Source organism: Urocitellus parryii, chromosome 6 (assembly GCF_045843805.1).
Source record: "Urocitellus parryii isolate mUroPar1 chromosome 6, mUroPar1.hap1, whole genome shotgun sequence".
Classification (NCBI taxonomy): Eukaryota; Metazoa; Chordata; class Mammalia; order Rodentia; family Sciuridae; genus Urocitellus; species Urocitellus parryii.
The window spans coordinates 117,494,957-117,509,359 of NC_135536.1; the positions used below are offsets into that span (position 1 = coordinate 117,494,957).

Here is a 14,403-nt window from a genome sequence, read left to right on the forward strand (position 1 = left end):
TTTTTGAGTTTGGTTCATCAGATGTTTAGGGAAGGGGAAAAACTTGGAAGTCCTCCTGTCAACCAGGGTGAGAATGAGCTGGCTAGATTATGTCCAAATGCAGCCAGAGATGGGAAGGCAGACGGGACTCAGGAAGAAGTCCTCATAGAGTCAACAGGCCCAGGTTCTGGCCACAAGCATCATGGGTAAACTTGGATGACTTGAACCTCTTAGAACTTCAGTTTCTTCATCTATCTCAGGCAGATCTGGACATCTTTGATGGTGAGGCCATTTCCAGCACTGACACATTTTTATGAGTTAAAGATGACTCCAGCCCAGAGAAGAGAAAGGAATCAGGAAGGAGAGAAATAGCCAAAAGGGAAGAGGCGGGAAAAACAAAAAGACTATAAGTGTGGACCTAAAAGTACAGTTTATTGTCTACCTGAGGTGGGTCAAGAAGGGGAAAAGGTGGGGTAGAGAGGAGGGGCTCAACTGAGCAGGAGCAGTGGACCACTGGGACCCAAAGCCACCTGTCTGAAAGGAGCAGGGTGGGAACAGAGGACTGGAGATGCAGACACCCTGTACCTGCCACCGGGCCATCCCACTGCATGATTGCTGGCCTGGTTGGTGGGAGGGTAGTTCCACCTTGATCATCCCAGAACTGGGTTCTGTTTGAAGGGCAAGAAGGTGAATAAGATGGGCTTCTCAGGCATCAAGATGAGGTTGAACTTGGTACCCACATCACCGAGATGTTGGATTTTAATTTTGAAGTTCTCCAGTACCTGAGAAAGGGAGCAGTGGGCTTAGGGGAAGGAGGGGGTTCTGTCTCCCCTGGACCCAGCTTGTTCACCTGCCAGCAGGGCCTTTGAGTGTGATTGAGGCACTCTAAGAGTGGACAAACCAGCTCCACATTTAACCCCGCACTGCGTCCAAAATGAACCACTGTTGCTGATCCCTGGATTTAGACCTTGACTAGAGGCAATATTCCCTCTCCTGTTCCCACCCCCATCCCATCACCTGAGGGAGAATAGATGGCCAGGGGACACCAGTGGGAGATAAGTGGATTAGCTCAAAAGAGGAAGCCATAGGGAATTGTGGGAGACAGATGTGCCCCAGCTATATGATCTCTGGGCTCTGTATAGAGATGGGAAGAGTAGGGCTGGTGACTATCTGAGGGCCAGGGCTTGCCCAGGGTACCCAGATGTCCTCAAGCTCAACTCACATGAATGAGGAATATGGTCATCTCCAGCTCTGCAATCCGGCGGCCCAGACACTGCCGAATACCCCAGCCAAAGCCAAGGTACCGGAAGTAGGTGTTGTTCTTGTCATTGTCCAGCCATCGGTTTGGGTTGAAATTTCCAGGGTTGGTGAAGAAGCTGGATTCTTGGCCCATGGCATAATTGGCCACCTGAACCAGTGTCTGGGGACAAAGGTGGTCAGAGGCCTGAGTGGGTCCCACCTTCCCACAGTCCTGAGCACAACACCCAGCTTCGCCAAGTCCCTGAGCTCCATCCTCTCCGTCCCCCTATCCCAATCCCCACAGGACTTCCCCGCGCACCCAGTGTAGAACATTCTGCCCATGTGTATGACCTTAACCAAGGCCCAGCCCCTCCCTGAACTTCACCCACCAAATGAGGACAGCTGAAAACTCAAGGCTGAGATAACCCAGAGAATTTTCCTGCCCTTTCCCCAGCCCCAGTGCTTTCCACCGACCCAGGCAGACTGAGGTCTACCTCCTAACCCTGAACTCCAGAACATACAGTAATCATTCCCCATGGTGCCTAAAACCTCTGTTCTTCATTCAGACTTGGACTGTTGCTGCTGAGAGCTCTGTAGGGCCCCAGGGCAAGGCAGAAAGGCAGGACAGAAGCCCCCAATCACCACTGTCTGTCTGGAATTGCAGCCTGACCCCAGCCTCCTCTGTCTGACTAGCAGAGCCGGTAACTCCCTGGTTGTACCTACCTTGGCAGGAATTATGTAGCCACGAAGAACCAAGTCATTCTCAAGATATCTCTGCACAGTCACAGAGATGGGGTGGAGTCTGTGAGGAAGAGAACACTCAGAACGGATGGCCACAAAACCTGGATACAGGTCATCCCCACTCCTATTTCTGCATCAGCATGGCATCTCAGACCCAGATGCAGTCCCCAGGGCATCTGAGACAGGACTCAGGTCCTGTCAGGGCTGGTGACTACCTGAGGGCCAGGTCTAGCCCAGGGTACCCAGATGTCCCCAAGCTCAACTCACAGATCTCCTCCCCATTCCCAGCCTCTCACTTCCTACTTCTAATTGCCTCTCCCACCCCATCCTTGGAAGCCTTTTTCCAAGCCCTACCTGGCCCTGCCCAGGAGTTGGGTGGGGGAGTTAGGGGTGGACATGGGCTTACCTCAGTGTCTCCTTGATGCTGGCTTTGAGGAGTGGGACCAACTGCAGCATTGTGTTTATGTCTCCCTGGGCCTGGCGCCGGGCAGCCAGAACCTCTGCCCTCAGCATCTCCTGCACTTTTGGGGTGCGTGCCATCTCGTACATGTGCCACTGCAGGGTCATGGATGTCTGGCAGGGAATGTGGGGGTGCAGAAGACCAGGAGGGCCTGTCACTCCAAGGCATCTCAAGGTGGAGGACCCAAGCTAAATTATCATTTATAAGAACCTCTTCCCTGATAACTACCTTGTCCCAGTCTCCACGCCACCTGCAAAAGTGGAGGGCCACAAAAGTGGATGGCCCAACAATTTGAAAGGCAAATATCTAAGAAGGCCTTCTTGCCACCCAGGCAGGAATGTTTGGGGCAGCACCTGTCCTTGCCCTCATCCCTCATGTCACCCATCGTCTCCCCAGCCAGAAGAGTGTCAGCTATACTACTGATGTCTTTCTCCACAGAAATCTGGGGGCCTCTAGAATCCAAATCCTACCTCCAAAAGTGTTGTGCTCCCAAATGACTGCAATTCCTGTTCACATGCCCCGTGGCACAACCACCCCTCCCCAGCCTACAGCAGCAGAGTTTCAAGTAAGGCTCAAAGTCAGACCTCAGACCCACACTCAGAGTTGCAATTAGCATGTGGAACAAACGGAGACTAACCAGTTAATTTCAACATAAGCTAGAGAGAGTGAACATTGATCTTCAAACCCCACAGTCCCAGATTCCTCTATGATGACAAACTAAGCCCAGTTAGGATCCCAGCCTGGAACACCCTCCCTCCTGTGACTAGAACTTGGATTGTTGGTGTAGCATCTTACCAAGGATCAAGTTTCTGTCCACAAGGCTTGGAGACCTTTCTCTTCCCAGCAGGGACCACATTGGAAAAAGTGGTACTCAGTGCCTTCTAGGCCTTAAATCCTGGTCTAGTTCCCTGGAGCCTCCAGGAGAAGTACAGAGGCTCCGGCCTGACCCACGTGGCCCCTTCAACACCTGCTTGCTCTCCTCTAGTGCCACCACCACCCCCCTCTCATACACACCTGGCCCTCCAGCCACACAAAGTTGCACACAGCTCCTGACGCCCAGAAATCTCCCCCAAGCTTGTTCCTCTTACTGGAATTCCCTTCCCCACCCAAGAAGCAAGTGTCCACTCCTTCAAGACCCCAATCACACGTGTAGGGGGTTTGTCTCTGGACCTCCATGGCCTGCCACAGAGTGGGTACTTGGAAGATACTTGGCTGATAAGGTAGTTAAATAAGGTAGTAACTGTGTGACCTTGGTCAAGTTATTTAACCTCTCTATGCCCCAGTTTCCTCATCTAAAATGGGAAGAGGAGGATAACATAGCTCATAGTGTCCCTTGCTAGTATTACATGAGGGAATGTGTGTAAAAGTTTGGGATACTGCCTGCCAGATAACATGTGCTTCATAAATGGTTCCTCATCTTTGGTGCAGATATTCACCTTTGGGAGATTCCCTCTACATCACCCACAATGAACTATTTTTCAAATGCACACCAAGGCTCCATCTACAGCCTGTCATAGGTACCAAAACTTCTCCACTAGAGTATCATATAAAAATAATAACTAAGAAAGAAAGTTATTAACCCAGGGGACTTTGACACATGCCCCTTGCTAGTCCTGAAGTGAAATTCCTTCTCTCTCTTCCTACAAGGGACTTCAAGATACAAGTTGAATTTTAGCTTCTCTCCCTGTCCTACAGGGATATGCCTCTGGCATCATGGCCCTATAACTCGGGTGACAGACATCTGATGGCCTTCCTGCTATCATCTGCATTGTGTGCCTCTAAAATTCACATTTCAGGACATAGTGGCTCCTGCATGTAATCCCAGACACTCAGGAGGCTGAGCAAGAAGATCACAAGTTTGAGGTCAGTCTCATCAACTTTGGAAGACCCGGACTCAAAATTTTAAAAAATTAAGTGAAAAGAATTAGGGATGTTGCTCAGTGGCAGAGCACCCTTGGGTTCAATCACCAGTACTGCAAAAAAAATAAAATTCACATATCAATATCCTAACCTCTACACCACTGCACTTGAAGATAGGACCTTTAAAAAGGTAATAAGAATAAAAGAAGGTCATCCATGTGGGCTCTAGTCCATAATGTCTGGTGTCCTTCTAGGATGAAGAGGTTAGGACACAAACATGCACAGAGGGAGGGTCAGGTGCAGATAGAGGGAAGAGACAGCCATCTACGAATCAAGGAGAAAGGCTAATGAATGAATCAATCCTACCTGCACCTTGATCTTGGACCTCCAGCCTCCAGAACTGAGAGAATCACCTTCCATTGAAATTATTGGGTTACAGTGTCCTGAGTAGGTGAACATGGCCCTTACCTCAGCCATTTAAGAACCCTTGAGGTTTAGTGTGTTCATCTCTATAGTCTCAGTGCCTGTATCCCAATTAATAATCCATGACACCAAATCATTAACTCACTGTCCTGCTGAGGGCCATTGCCAAGTAGGAATGACGCATCGAAATTTCCTTGCCAGTGTACCCCATGTTAAATGGACTTGCCTTGGACATTGCATGTGTCTTTGAGAAAGGTGACCCTGCTCAAGGACCAGGGTGGATCCAGGATTAGGATGTATCCTGCAGGTTTGAGGAAGTATCCCGGTCCTTGGGTTTAGGGCGTTCCCGGTTTTAGACAAGTTTAGGGCGTTCCCGGTTTAAGACAATATGGGTTTTAGGGAAGTTGGAGGTTGAAGATTATTGCTGCTGGGATTAGGGTGTTCCTGCTGCTTGTTCCAGTTGAGTTCTCGTGAGATTCAAATGGGATTTGGAAAAAAAGCCTCGTGGAGTAGGTGAATTGAGCGGCAGAACAAGATTTCCCCTGAACGTGTTTGTTGAAGGCCGGTGTGAGTTCGGGAATAAAGAATTGCTGTTTGAATCTACAAAGCTGTGAGTGGCTCGTGATTCAGTGCCCAGCCAAGACTGAGGCACTGTCCCATTGGCATAGGGGAGTTTAAGAAATTAGAAAAAAGGAAGGTGCACAGGATAGATAGGTTTTAATGTTGAGAAGAGAGGTTTCTAGGGTACTGTGCAGAAAGCAGGAGGGAGACCTCACAGTAGTTGCCTCTAAGTATTGGGTGGTGGGGGGACCATGGGGTACAGAGGTGTGGAACGGGAGGAGGGAAAGCAACAAAGAGACCCTGGAGGGCAGAGCCCAGGGCAAATTCCTGTGCCCCTGCAAGCTTTCTGAGGTCCTGCCGGTTTCCCTGGATCTAAGTAAGCTGTGTCCCCCATAGGCCTGGGCTTCCACAGAGCAGGCCTCCAAATAAATCTTTGGCCTTTGAAGACTTATGCAGAAGCTGAGCCTCACCACCTACACCTGGTAATGCCTTCTCACAGGCACAGAAAAAAAGTGTCCAGTCAGCATCAAACTCTGCCTGTGGGTAACCCGACTTTGACATCACCCTCCTAGGAAATGAGTGTTTATAGAGATAGAGCCAGGACAGGAAGGCATATCCCATATGGGGAGGACCCTTTGGGATAGCAGGACTTCAGACCACCACACCACTGAGAGGGAAGGTGCACATGGGCACAGGAACCAGTAGATGTGCCCACAGCCACTCACCGTGTCCACACCTCCTGCTAATAGCTCAGTAATGTTGGCTTGGATGTCCTGGAAGGGTAGCTTGTTACTTTCCAGGAGACTATACAGGATTCCAGGGTATTTGCTGAAGTCTCTTTTCTGTCTCGAGTCCCAGTAGAAGTTCTGTGTATATTTGTCAGCTGTGGAGCAGGGGAAAGAACCCAGATGAAGTGGGGAGGGTGATCTTTGGGAAAAGGTAGAATCAAGGGCTGGGGATTCTGGATCCCAACACCCCACCTTTTGAAGGCTATCATTTTACTAAATACCTATACTAAGCTCTTTGTATCTGCTTGTTAATTTAATTCCTGGCCACAGCTCTATGGGGGATGAGACACCACCCCATTTTCAAGCAAAGAAATGGAGATTCAGGGGCTGGGGATGTGGCTCAAGCCGTAGGGTGCTCGCCTGGCATGTGTGCAGCCCCGGTTCGATCCTCAGCACCACATACAAACAAAGATGTTGTGTCCACCAAAAACTAAAAAATAAATATTAAAAAAAATTCTCTCTTTCTCTCTCCCTCTCTCTCACTCTATCTTAAAAAAAAAAAAAAAAAAAGAAATGGAGATTCAGAGAGGCAGTCACTTGTCCAAGATCGTGTGGCGTTTGACACCAGCCCACCCCAATCAGCCTTTTCCACCTGACCTTCTCCATTCTCTTCCACCCAAGTTCTGAACTCTTAAGACCCAGCACAGCTGGGACTCAGACACTGACCCTTAACCCTGCAGGGATCTTGAGCTCCTTTGAGGAAAACTATGAACATCTTTTCTTCTCTATCTCCAGAAAATTCTAATCTCCCCCAATAGCCAGCCTGAGCCCACCATTTCCAGGGCTTCCAGGGCCTTCCTGATACCATGGCTACTCACCAGAGAATGGGTTTCCTACATGATAAGTGATGTCCATTGACAAAGCTCAGGACAAAGAAGCAACCCAAGGCCTGGGCCTTCCAACTGGATTGGTTTCTCCCAGCACTGAGATCCCACCCCTTGAGGTAAACGAGGCTCTCCTGGCCCCCATGCCTGGATGTCCTGGGAATAGCCAAAGGAGCCCTCACCTTTATCAAAAATAGTGTCCCATGCGGCCGCATGGTCCCTCCAGGTCTTGGTTCTGAAGAGGCGAAACAGTTCTGGGGGTAGGCTGAGCATGGGCACACTGGTGTGGAACATCTGATAGATGGCGTCGATGAACTTCTGGGCCTCGGGGTCCACAATCTCCTCCAGCATCCCCAGGCGCTCCCCAAATATGATGTTGGTGATGGCTGCCAGGAGAGGATGAGGCTGAGGGGCCTCTTCCAGCCTGGCCATCCGAGAGCCTCAGCTCCCAGGATCTCCTCTGCCTCCACCTTGACCTAGCCTCAACTCCTCCAGTAAAGGAACCCAGGCCTGAGCCCCAAAGGGATAAGAACACAGGATGGAAAAAAGCTGCCCTTCTGACAACTGCTCGGGTCCCTCAGAAGGGCATAGGAAACCCCTGAAAAGAGATGTCTAGATGGAAAGCAGGTCTCCAGCTGTGCCAAGGAAGGCCCCATGCTGGGATGAACCTGCTCGGCCCACCCCTCCTCCAAGAGGGAGTCCTCATTGCAATTGATGACTTGGCTCCATTCACAGGTCAGACAGGAGAATGGGGACGTAAATCCCTGGGTAATCAGCCACCCAGAACCCAAGAGGCTCAAGTTCTTCTCACCTACCAGGTGAGGAATTTGAATATTGATTTTATACCAAGTTCATGATTGAAAGCTGATTTTATACCCAGATCTCCTGCAGTGACCCCATGATCTCCACCAAGCCACATGTAAGTGTTGTCCCCTCTGCCACTTCCAACCAGGAGCAAGCCTCTTACACTCAAAGGCAAAGCGGAACAGGTCATCACTGATGTCTCCTGAGAAATTCCCAGATTTCTGCTGCTCGACACGCTTGTTCAGGACACCAATGAAGTCTTGAGCCACCGCCTCCAGCATGGGTACGAAGTTCTTGAGGACCTCTGGAGCCATCATTTCCTGGTTCAGGATCACCCGGTTTTTCTTCCAGTCTTCTGACTTCCTGAGAAAACACAGGCCCCAAGCCCCAAGGTCACAGTCCCCAAGCATGACAAACACAGAGGAGCCACTCGGCCTCCCCGGAACTGAGCCAGAGTTGAGCATGTGGCACTCATGTGTCCTCACCTCCTCCCAACACCCTGGGCCTGTCACCTCCTCCCTGCTCTGCCTGGCCTAGGAGAGGACAAAGGAAGGAAGAGGGTGATGGAGGTCAAAAGTCCAATCCCCTCCCACTCCCTCTGCGGCTGCCACTGCAAGCCAAAAGTTCATATCCTCAGCACCTTTTAAGCGATTTTCAAGCTGTCCAGTCCCTGTTACTGCAAGTCTGCCCATTCTACTGTACTGCCTCTCCTCTTGGCCCATGTTCACCTTCACTGTCAAGCCCATCCCCCATCACCTTTTCTTACTCCTATACACATTGACCAAGCTCTCCCCTCTGTACCCAAAAAGTGGCTGCTATTCACTACAGTGGCGGGAATCTCAGGTACACACAATTAATCAAAAACCTGAGTTCAGTAGGACACAGTGGGGAATACCTACAATCCAGCTACTCAGGAGGCTGAGACAGGAGGATCTAAGTGTGAGGCCAGCCTGGGCAATGTAATGAGATCCTATCTCAAATTTTAGAAAGAGCTGGGGGGTGGAACTCAGTGGTAAAGCACTTGCCAGCATGTGCAAAGCCTTGGGTTTGATCCCATAAAAAACAAACACACAGCTGAGTTCCTGAAGTTCTCTTAAAAATCAGTCCACATGTAGCCCCCTTTGTAATTTGGGAGACATATTGTTTGTTGGATATATTATTATAAACTCATCACCCAATATAAAAACTAGGAACTTGACTTTGGCTTGCTTTTACCCTTCTAGTTCTCCCAATGCCCTTCCTCCCCACCCAGGGACCACCAACTTGGACCCCTTAATCTCTTTTGTGTATGGTTTTATTCCATCATTGTTTGTTTGTTTGTTTGTTTTGGTACCAGGAATTGAACTCAGGGGCACTCAACCACTGAGCCACATCCTCAGCCCTTTTTGTATTTTATTTAGAGACAGGGTCTCACTGAGTTGCTTAGTCCCTCGCTGTTGCTGAGGCTGGCTTTGAACTTGTGATCCTCCTGCCTCAGCCTCCTTAGCCTCTGGGATTATAGGCATGCACCACTGGGCCTGGCTCATCATTTGTTCTTAAAAGGTACTTTTTAAAAAATAATTTATTTCAATCAATCTTTTTTTATAACTTTGTTTTTATTTATATATTTTTACGTGGTGCTGAGGATCGAACCCAGGCCTTGCACATGCTAGGCGAGCACTCTACTGCTGAGCCACAACCCCAGCCCTTAAAAGGTCCTTCTTAAAAATGTATACTTGTCTTCAAGTTCTTAAAAAAGCTATCATGCTTTCAGGGACTTGCCTTTTTCCACTGGAATGTGTGTGTGTATGTGTAATTTTTTTTTGGGTGAGGGGTACCAGGGATTGAACCCAGGGGTGCTTAACCACTGAGCCACATCCCTACCCCTTTTTGTATTTTATTTAGAGACAGGGTCTCGTTGAGGCTGGCTTTGAACTCACAATCCACCTGCCTCAGCCTCCGGAACTGTTGGGATTACAGGCATGCACCACCACACTGCTGGATTCTATATTTCCAAATAGCATCTACACCATTGTGGGACATAGAGTCCATTTATTCTGACCAGTATGTACCACCATTTGCATATCCACTTTTCTGTTGGACATCTAGGTGGCTTCCTGATATTTGCTATTATGAATAGGATCTGAGCGAACATTCTAGCCCATGTTCCCTGGGTACATGTGTTGGGAGTGTATCCCTAAAATCAGAACTGTTTCATCATGGGTATATGAATAGTCAATTTCAGAACTATTGACAATTCTAAAGTAGAGGCAGCAGTTTACAGTCTACCCAGCTAAGGATGTTTTTTATGGGATCAAACCCAAGGCTTTGCACATGCTGGCAAGTGCTTTACCACTGAGTTCCACCCCCCAGCTCTTTCTAACCTCGCTAACACTTGATATAGTCAAGTTTAAATTTTTTTTTTTTTTTTTTTTGGTGCCCGGGGTTTGGTATTAGGGATGCTCTATCACTAATCTACATCCCAAGCCCTTTTTAAAAATTTGAGACAGGGTCTTACTGAGTTGTCCAGGTAGGCCTCCAACTTGCAACCGTCAGCCTCTTCAGACACTGGGATTACAGGTGTGCACCATCATGACCAGCTACATTTTCATTTTTTTAAATATTTATTTTATAGTTGCAGTTGGACACTATACCTTTGTTTTATTTATTTATTTTTATGTAGTGCTGAGGATCGAACCCAGGGCCTTGCACGTGCTAGGCAAGCGCTCTACCTCTGAGCTACAACCCCAGCCCCTACATTTTCATTATTGATGATAATTTGATGAGAACACAGTAGCCACTACATTCAATTCACTGACTTACTGCTTCTCATTGCCCCTTTAGACTGTGCGGGACTCACTGTGGAAGGACCCTGCCCTCTCTGTCACTGTTCCTCCAGCACCTGGCACAAGGTCTAGTGCATAGTGGATGCTCAGTAAAGTGGGATTTAATGATTAAAACAATGAAGGAGAACTTCCCAGGGTCTTTAATTACTCATAAAGATTTTCAGCCTGGCATTTCCCTGGAGGTTGGCAGGGCAGTTCACTTTCTCTATCTTCACTGTCACACATGTTATAAAGGCAAGAGGATGACAGGGTCTTGCCTAGAGGCCCTGCTTGGAAGGACAGAGCAAATCTGGTCCCAGCCCACCCGCTAGTATCTCCCTCCTCAGGGCTCCCCTGTCACCCTGGAAATGGCTCAGGACTCACTTCAGTAGGACTCCCATGGGCCTCCGGTAATACTGATGATAGGCGACCCAGGGGGGGATAAGGAATCGTTCTGGGTTGGGACCCTCCGACTTAAAAATCAAGGCCGCATCTTCAGGGTCCATGATATAAACTGACTCCACGTTGCCGAGCTTCTCCCTGGAGGGGTGGGGAGAGGGGTGACATCAGGATCCAAGGAGAGCCATGGAGACCTTGAGCAGTCAGGGCTCACTGCACGACTGCTGTAGGGTTCCACAGCTTTCTTGTTGTGTGACCTGAGGCAAATCCCTTAACTTCTCTGAGTCTCAGTTTCCTTGTCTGTAAAGTGGAGACAGATACAGTACCTATAGAGTTCTTGAAGGACAAAATATGCAGGGTATTGATGTGACTGTACACTGTGGTTGCGCCTTCTATGAGAGATAGCTTCATGATCATGGTTGCTGTTGTCACAAAGCACATCCCAGGACTAGCCCCTGCCCAACCCGGAGGCTTCCATGGATCAGCCAGCCTTCAGTCTTACACTTGTCCTTCCTGTGGCAACACCCTCAGCACCTCAGACTCTCAGAACCAAGGCACACTTTTATGTCCTTCCGGAAGGGCCTGCGGCTCACTGTAGCCTGCCAGCCAGGCCAGAACCCATTGAGCCCGGTGACAAGAGGGGTCACAAAGCACTTTGCAGACAGTCTCTACTAAAATGCGACCATTCCATGTGTTTGGCATCCTTATAAGAAGATGAAAAGGAGGACAGAGCCCAGAGGGACGACCATGTGAAGACAAGGGTAGAAGATGATGTCTAAAAGGCAAAGAGAGAGGCCCCCGGAGAAAGCAACCCTGCAGACACCTTGATCTCAAACTTTAGGCTCTAGAACTATGAGGCAGTAAAGTTCTGCTGTGTAAGAAAGAAAGGGAGTAAAAAGCCTTACTACAAAACAACAGAAAATCCCACTCCCTGTTTACATCTGCCTTTGCCTAAGAAAGGCTACTTGAAGATACAAATTTAAGACAAAAACATGCGGTTGCAAGCCAGATCTGCTGTCATTCCCCTCTCTCCTCTCCCTCTGTGTCTCCTGCCCACCTTGGAGAATACCTTGTTCACTACTAAGCCAGAAGGCCTGGGCCCACTGTCCTGAGTCTCAGCCTTGGCTTGTTCATGGCCTCCCAGAGCATCCCCTCGGTGTTTTCCGGCTACCAAGTGTCCTTTTAAGTATTAGCTCCATATCCCAAACCCAGATCGCCAAGTCCTTGATCTGCTCTCAGTGTTATCAATCCCACTCCCGGGAAGCTTGCCAAGGCAATGACCTGACATCAGAAACAAGCCCGCTGGGTCCAAGTGCCAAAGCTGGGAGTGGGCTAAATGTTCACCTTCAAAGGCTGGCTTAAAAATATGGCCTATCCATACCGTGGAGTACTGTGCTGCCCTTTAAAATTATTTAGAGAGAGAAGAGGAAAGAAACCTGGGATACACAGTGGGGCACCGCCATACCCAGCACACTCATTCCTCGTGGTACTCAAGTGTTACCAGGATAAGGCTGGATCTGATTTCCATCTTTCATTGGTGCTTGTCTGCATTTTCTCAGCTGTTCCATAGAGAATAGGAACAGCGTTCACCGCATGGGGGAAAACCATGAAAGCTGTATTTCAAATTCCTCATGTTTATCAGGAGTCTGTTACTTCCCAGCTATGAGCTGTAGCATCATCCTGACACACAGACCTGGATGTCATACCATTTGGTTTCCAGTCCTGGTTTTGTCCTGATGAACTGTGTGACCTTAGTAAGACCCTCCTCCTCCCTGGGCCTCAATTTCCCCATCATAAAATGGGGCTAATAGCACAACTTTGAAGACATGTTGCAAAGCTCAAATGAAAGCAGAAGAGGGCTAATGAAATAAGGTACTCTGAGGGAGAAGGGAGGTCTGAGGAATGAAACTGACCACATTATATTGTTTTACTGTGTGCCTGTGCAAATATGCAACGAATTCCACTACTATGTATAATTATAATGCACTAATAAAAAAGAAAAAAATTAAATAAGGCCTTCCTACTTGAGGAAGTAGATAGTGGGGAAAGAAAGAGAGAGAAGGAAGCAGAGATAACAGGGGGGTACATGAGGTAAGGTTGGGTTGCAGGAACCGACAGGCCCAGGACAGAGAGGAAGAGAGGAAACACAGGAAGGAGCCACTTTCTCCCAAACAGCTGTAAGTGGGGCCGGGGGGGGGGGGGGGGGAGCAGTCTGGGCTTTGACAGGGTTGTCAGAGAGGGAGGGAGACAGCAGTAAGGTCCCAACACAAACAAGCCCAACTCACACAGCCACCCCACCCCTCAAGCCCTCCAAGATGTCACATGTGCTCCTCCCCCCACCGTGACCTTCCTGTTAGAATTCTTTGACTTCGGGCTGGGGCTGTGGCTCAGTGGCAGAGCGCTTGCCTGGCCTGTGTAAGGCTCTGGGTTCCATCCTCAGCACCACATAAAAATAAAACAAAGGTACTGTGTCCGTCTACAATTAAAAAAAAAATACTTTAAAAAATAAATAAAATACAAAATAGGCTGGAGATGTGACTCCATAGTCAAGTGCCCTTGAGTTTGATCCCCTGTACACCACCACCCCACATCAACCAAAAAATGCTTCCAGGAGTAGCTTGAATGTCACTAACCTTAGCCATCAGTAAGCCAGGGACAAGCCATGGTCAAAGGGTCAAAGGGTCAAAGGGCTGAAGCAGAAGCGAGGCTTTCTTTTCCTTTCCCTTCAAAAGGAAAGAGACAGAACCAGCTGCTCTAGAGCCATGCAGGGCTGCAGAGGGTACAGTTAGCACCCCAGCAGGATGGAGATCTAACTAGTGACCAGGCACACTGAGCCTCAGTGTCCTCCTCTGACCATGAGGACAACAAACTTCCCTCACAAGGCATCCTGGGGATAATGGTTATGGGAGGCACTAGGAGCCTTGCTCTCTTACCACTCAGCGGCCACCGTAACGTTTCAAAGGGGAAAGGAGAGGCCTTCCCCACCACCATGCCCAGCCTGGAAGAAATAAAATCAGAAGGTAGGCAGAAGTCTGGAACTAAAAACAGACCATTTGGAGAGAGGGGAGCACAGCCGAGCTGCCTACGCCCCTGGACCTCTCTATGCCCCTGGACCTCCCTATCCTGTCTGCTTCTGCCCTCTGCCAGGCTTACCTGTAAATGGGGCCATACTTCTGGAAATTCTGGACATGGTGATAGTGGATTCTGTAAGCACCGTTCTCCCTCCAGAAATGGTACAGGTTTAGCCAGCCATTATCACCAGGAGAAGGGATCTCACTGAAGGGACGAGGACTGCGCGTGGAGATACCAGCTATTCCAGTGGGTGCTCTGGGATGTCCCACACCCTCCCTGGCAGCGCTCAGGAATGCCTGGCAACCTTTAACCAGGACTGAATGCTGGAGAAGTCCCTTGGCCAGCATTCTGTCCACACAACTGCCACTCCACTGACTCCACTACAAGAGAATTTGCTGGGATAACTGTCGCTGGACTCTGGGGCAAAGCTTATAACTACTAGCTCAAGG

At 49.1% G+C, this 14,403-nt stretch overlaps 1 protein-coding gene across 1 annotated transcript; it reads right to left on the reverse strand.

Moving 5' to 3' along the window:
• Positions 1-629: 629 nt before the first annotated feature.
• Positions 630-14,301, reverse strand: Cyp11a1 (cytochrome P450 family 11 subfamily A member 1). Its single transcript, XM_026387737.1, has 9 exons — positions 14,036-14,301; positions 10,868-11,023; positions 7,843-8,042; positions 7,058-7,261; positions 5,989-6,146; positions 2,366-2,532; positions 1,942-2,020; positions 1,202-1,399; positions 630-761 (listed from the first exon to the last, which is right to left on the reverse strand). Exons 1-9 carry the CDS (start codon positions 14,299-14,301, stop codon positions 630-632), a joined length of 1,560 nt encoding a protein of 519 aa, XP_026243522.1.
• Between the last annotated feature and the right edge of the window lie 102 nt (positions 14,302-14,403).

Excerpts from the sequence above, each read along its gene's own strand:
- Cyp11a1 (XM_026387737.1), bottom strand. The coding sequence starts at position 14,301 with ATGCTGGCCAAGGGACTTCTCCAGCATTCAGTCCTGGTTAAAGGTTGC. Across the intron at positions 8,043-10,867 it reads CCCATGGGAGTCCTACTGAA|GAAGTCAGAAGACTGGAAGA; the intron begins GTGAGTCCTGAG and ends GTGTTTTCTCAG. Across the intron at positions 762-1,201 it reads TGACCATATTCCTCATTCAT|GTACTGGAGAACTTCAAAAT; the intron begins GTGAGTTGAGCT and ends TCCCTTTCTCAG.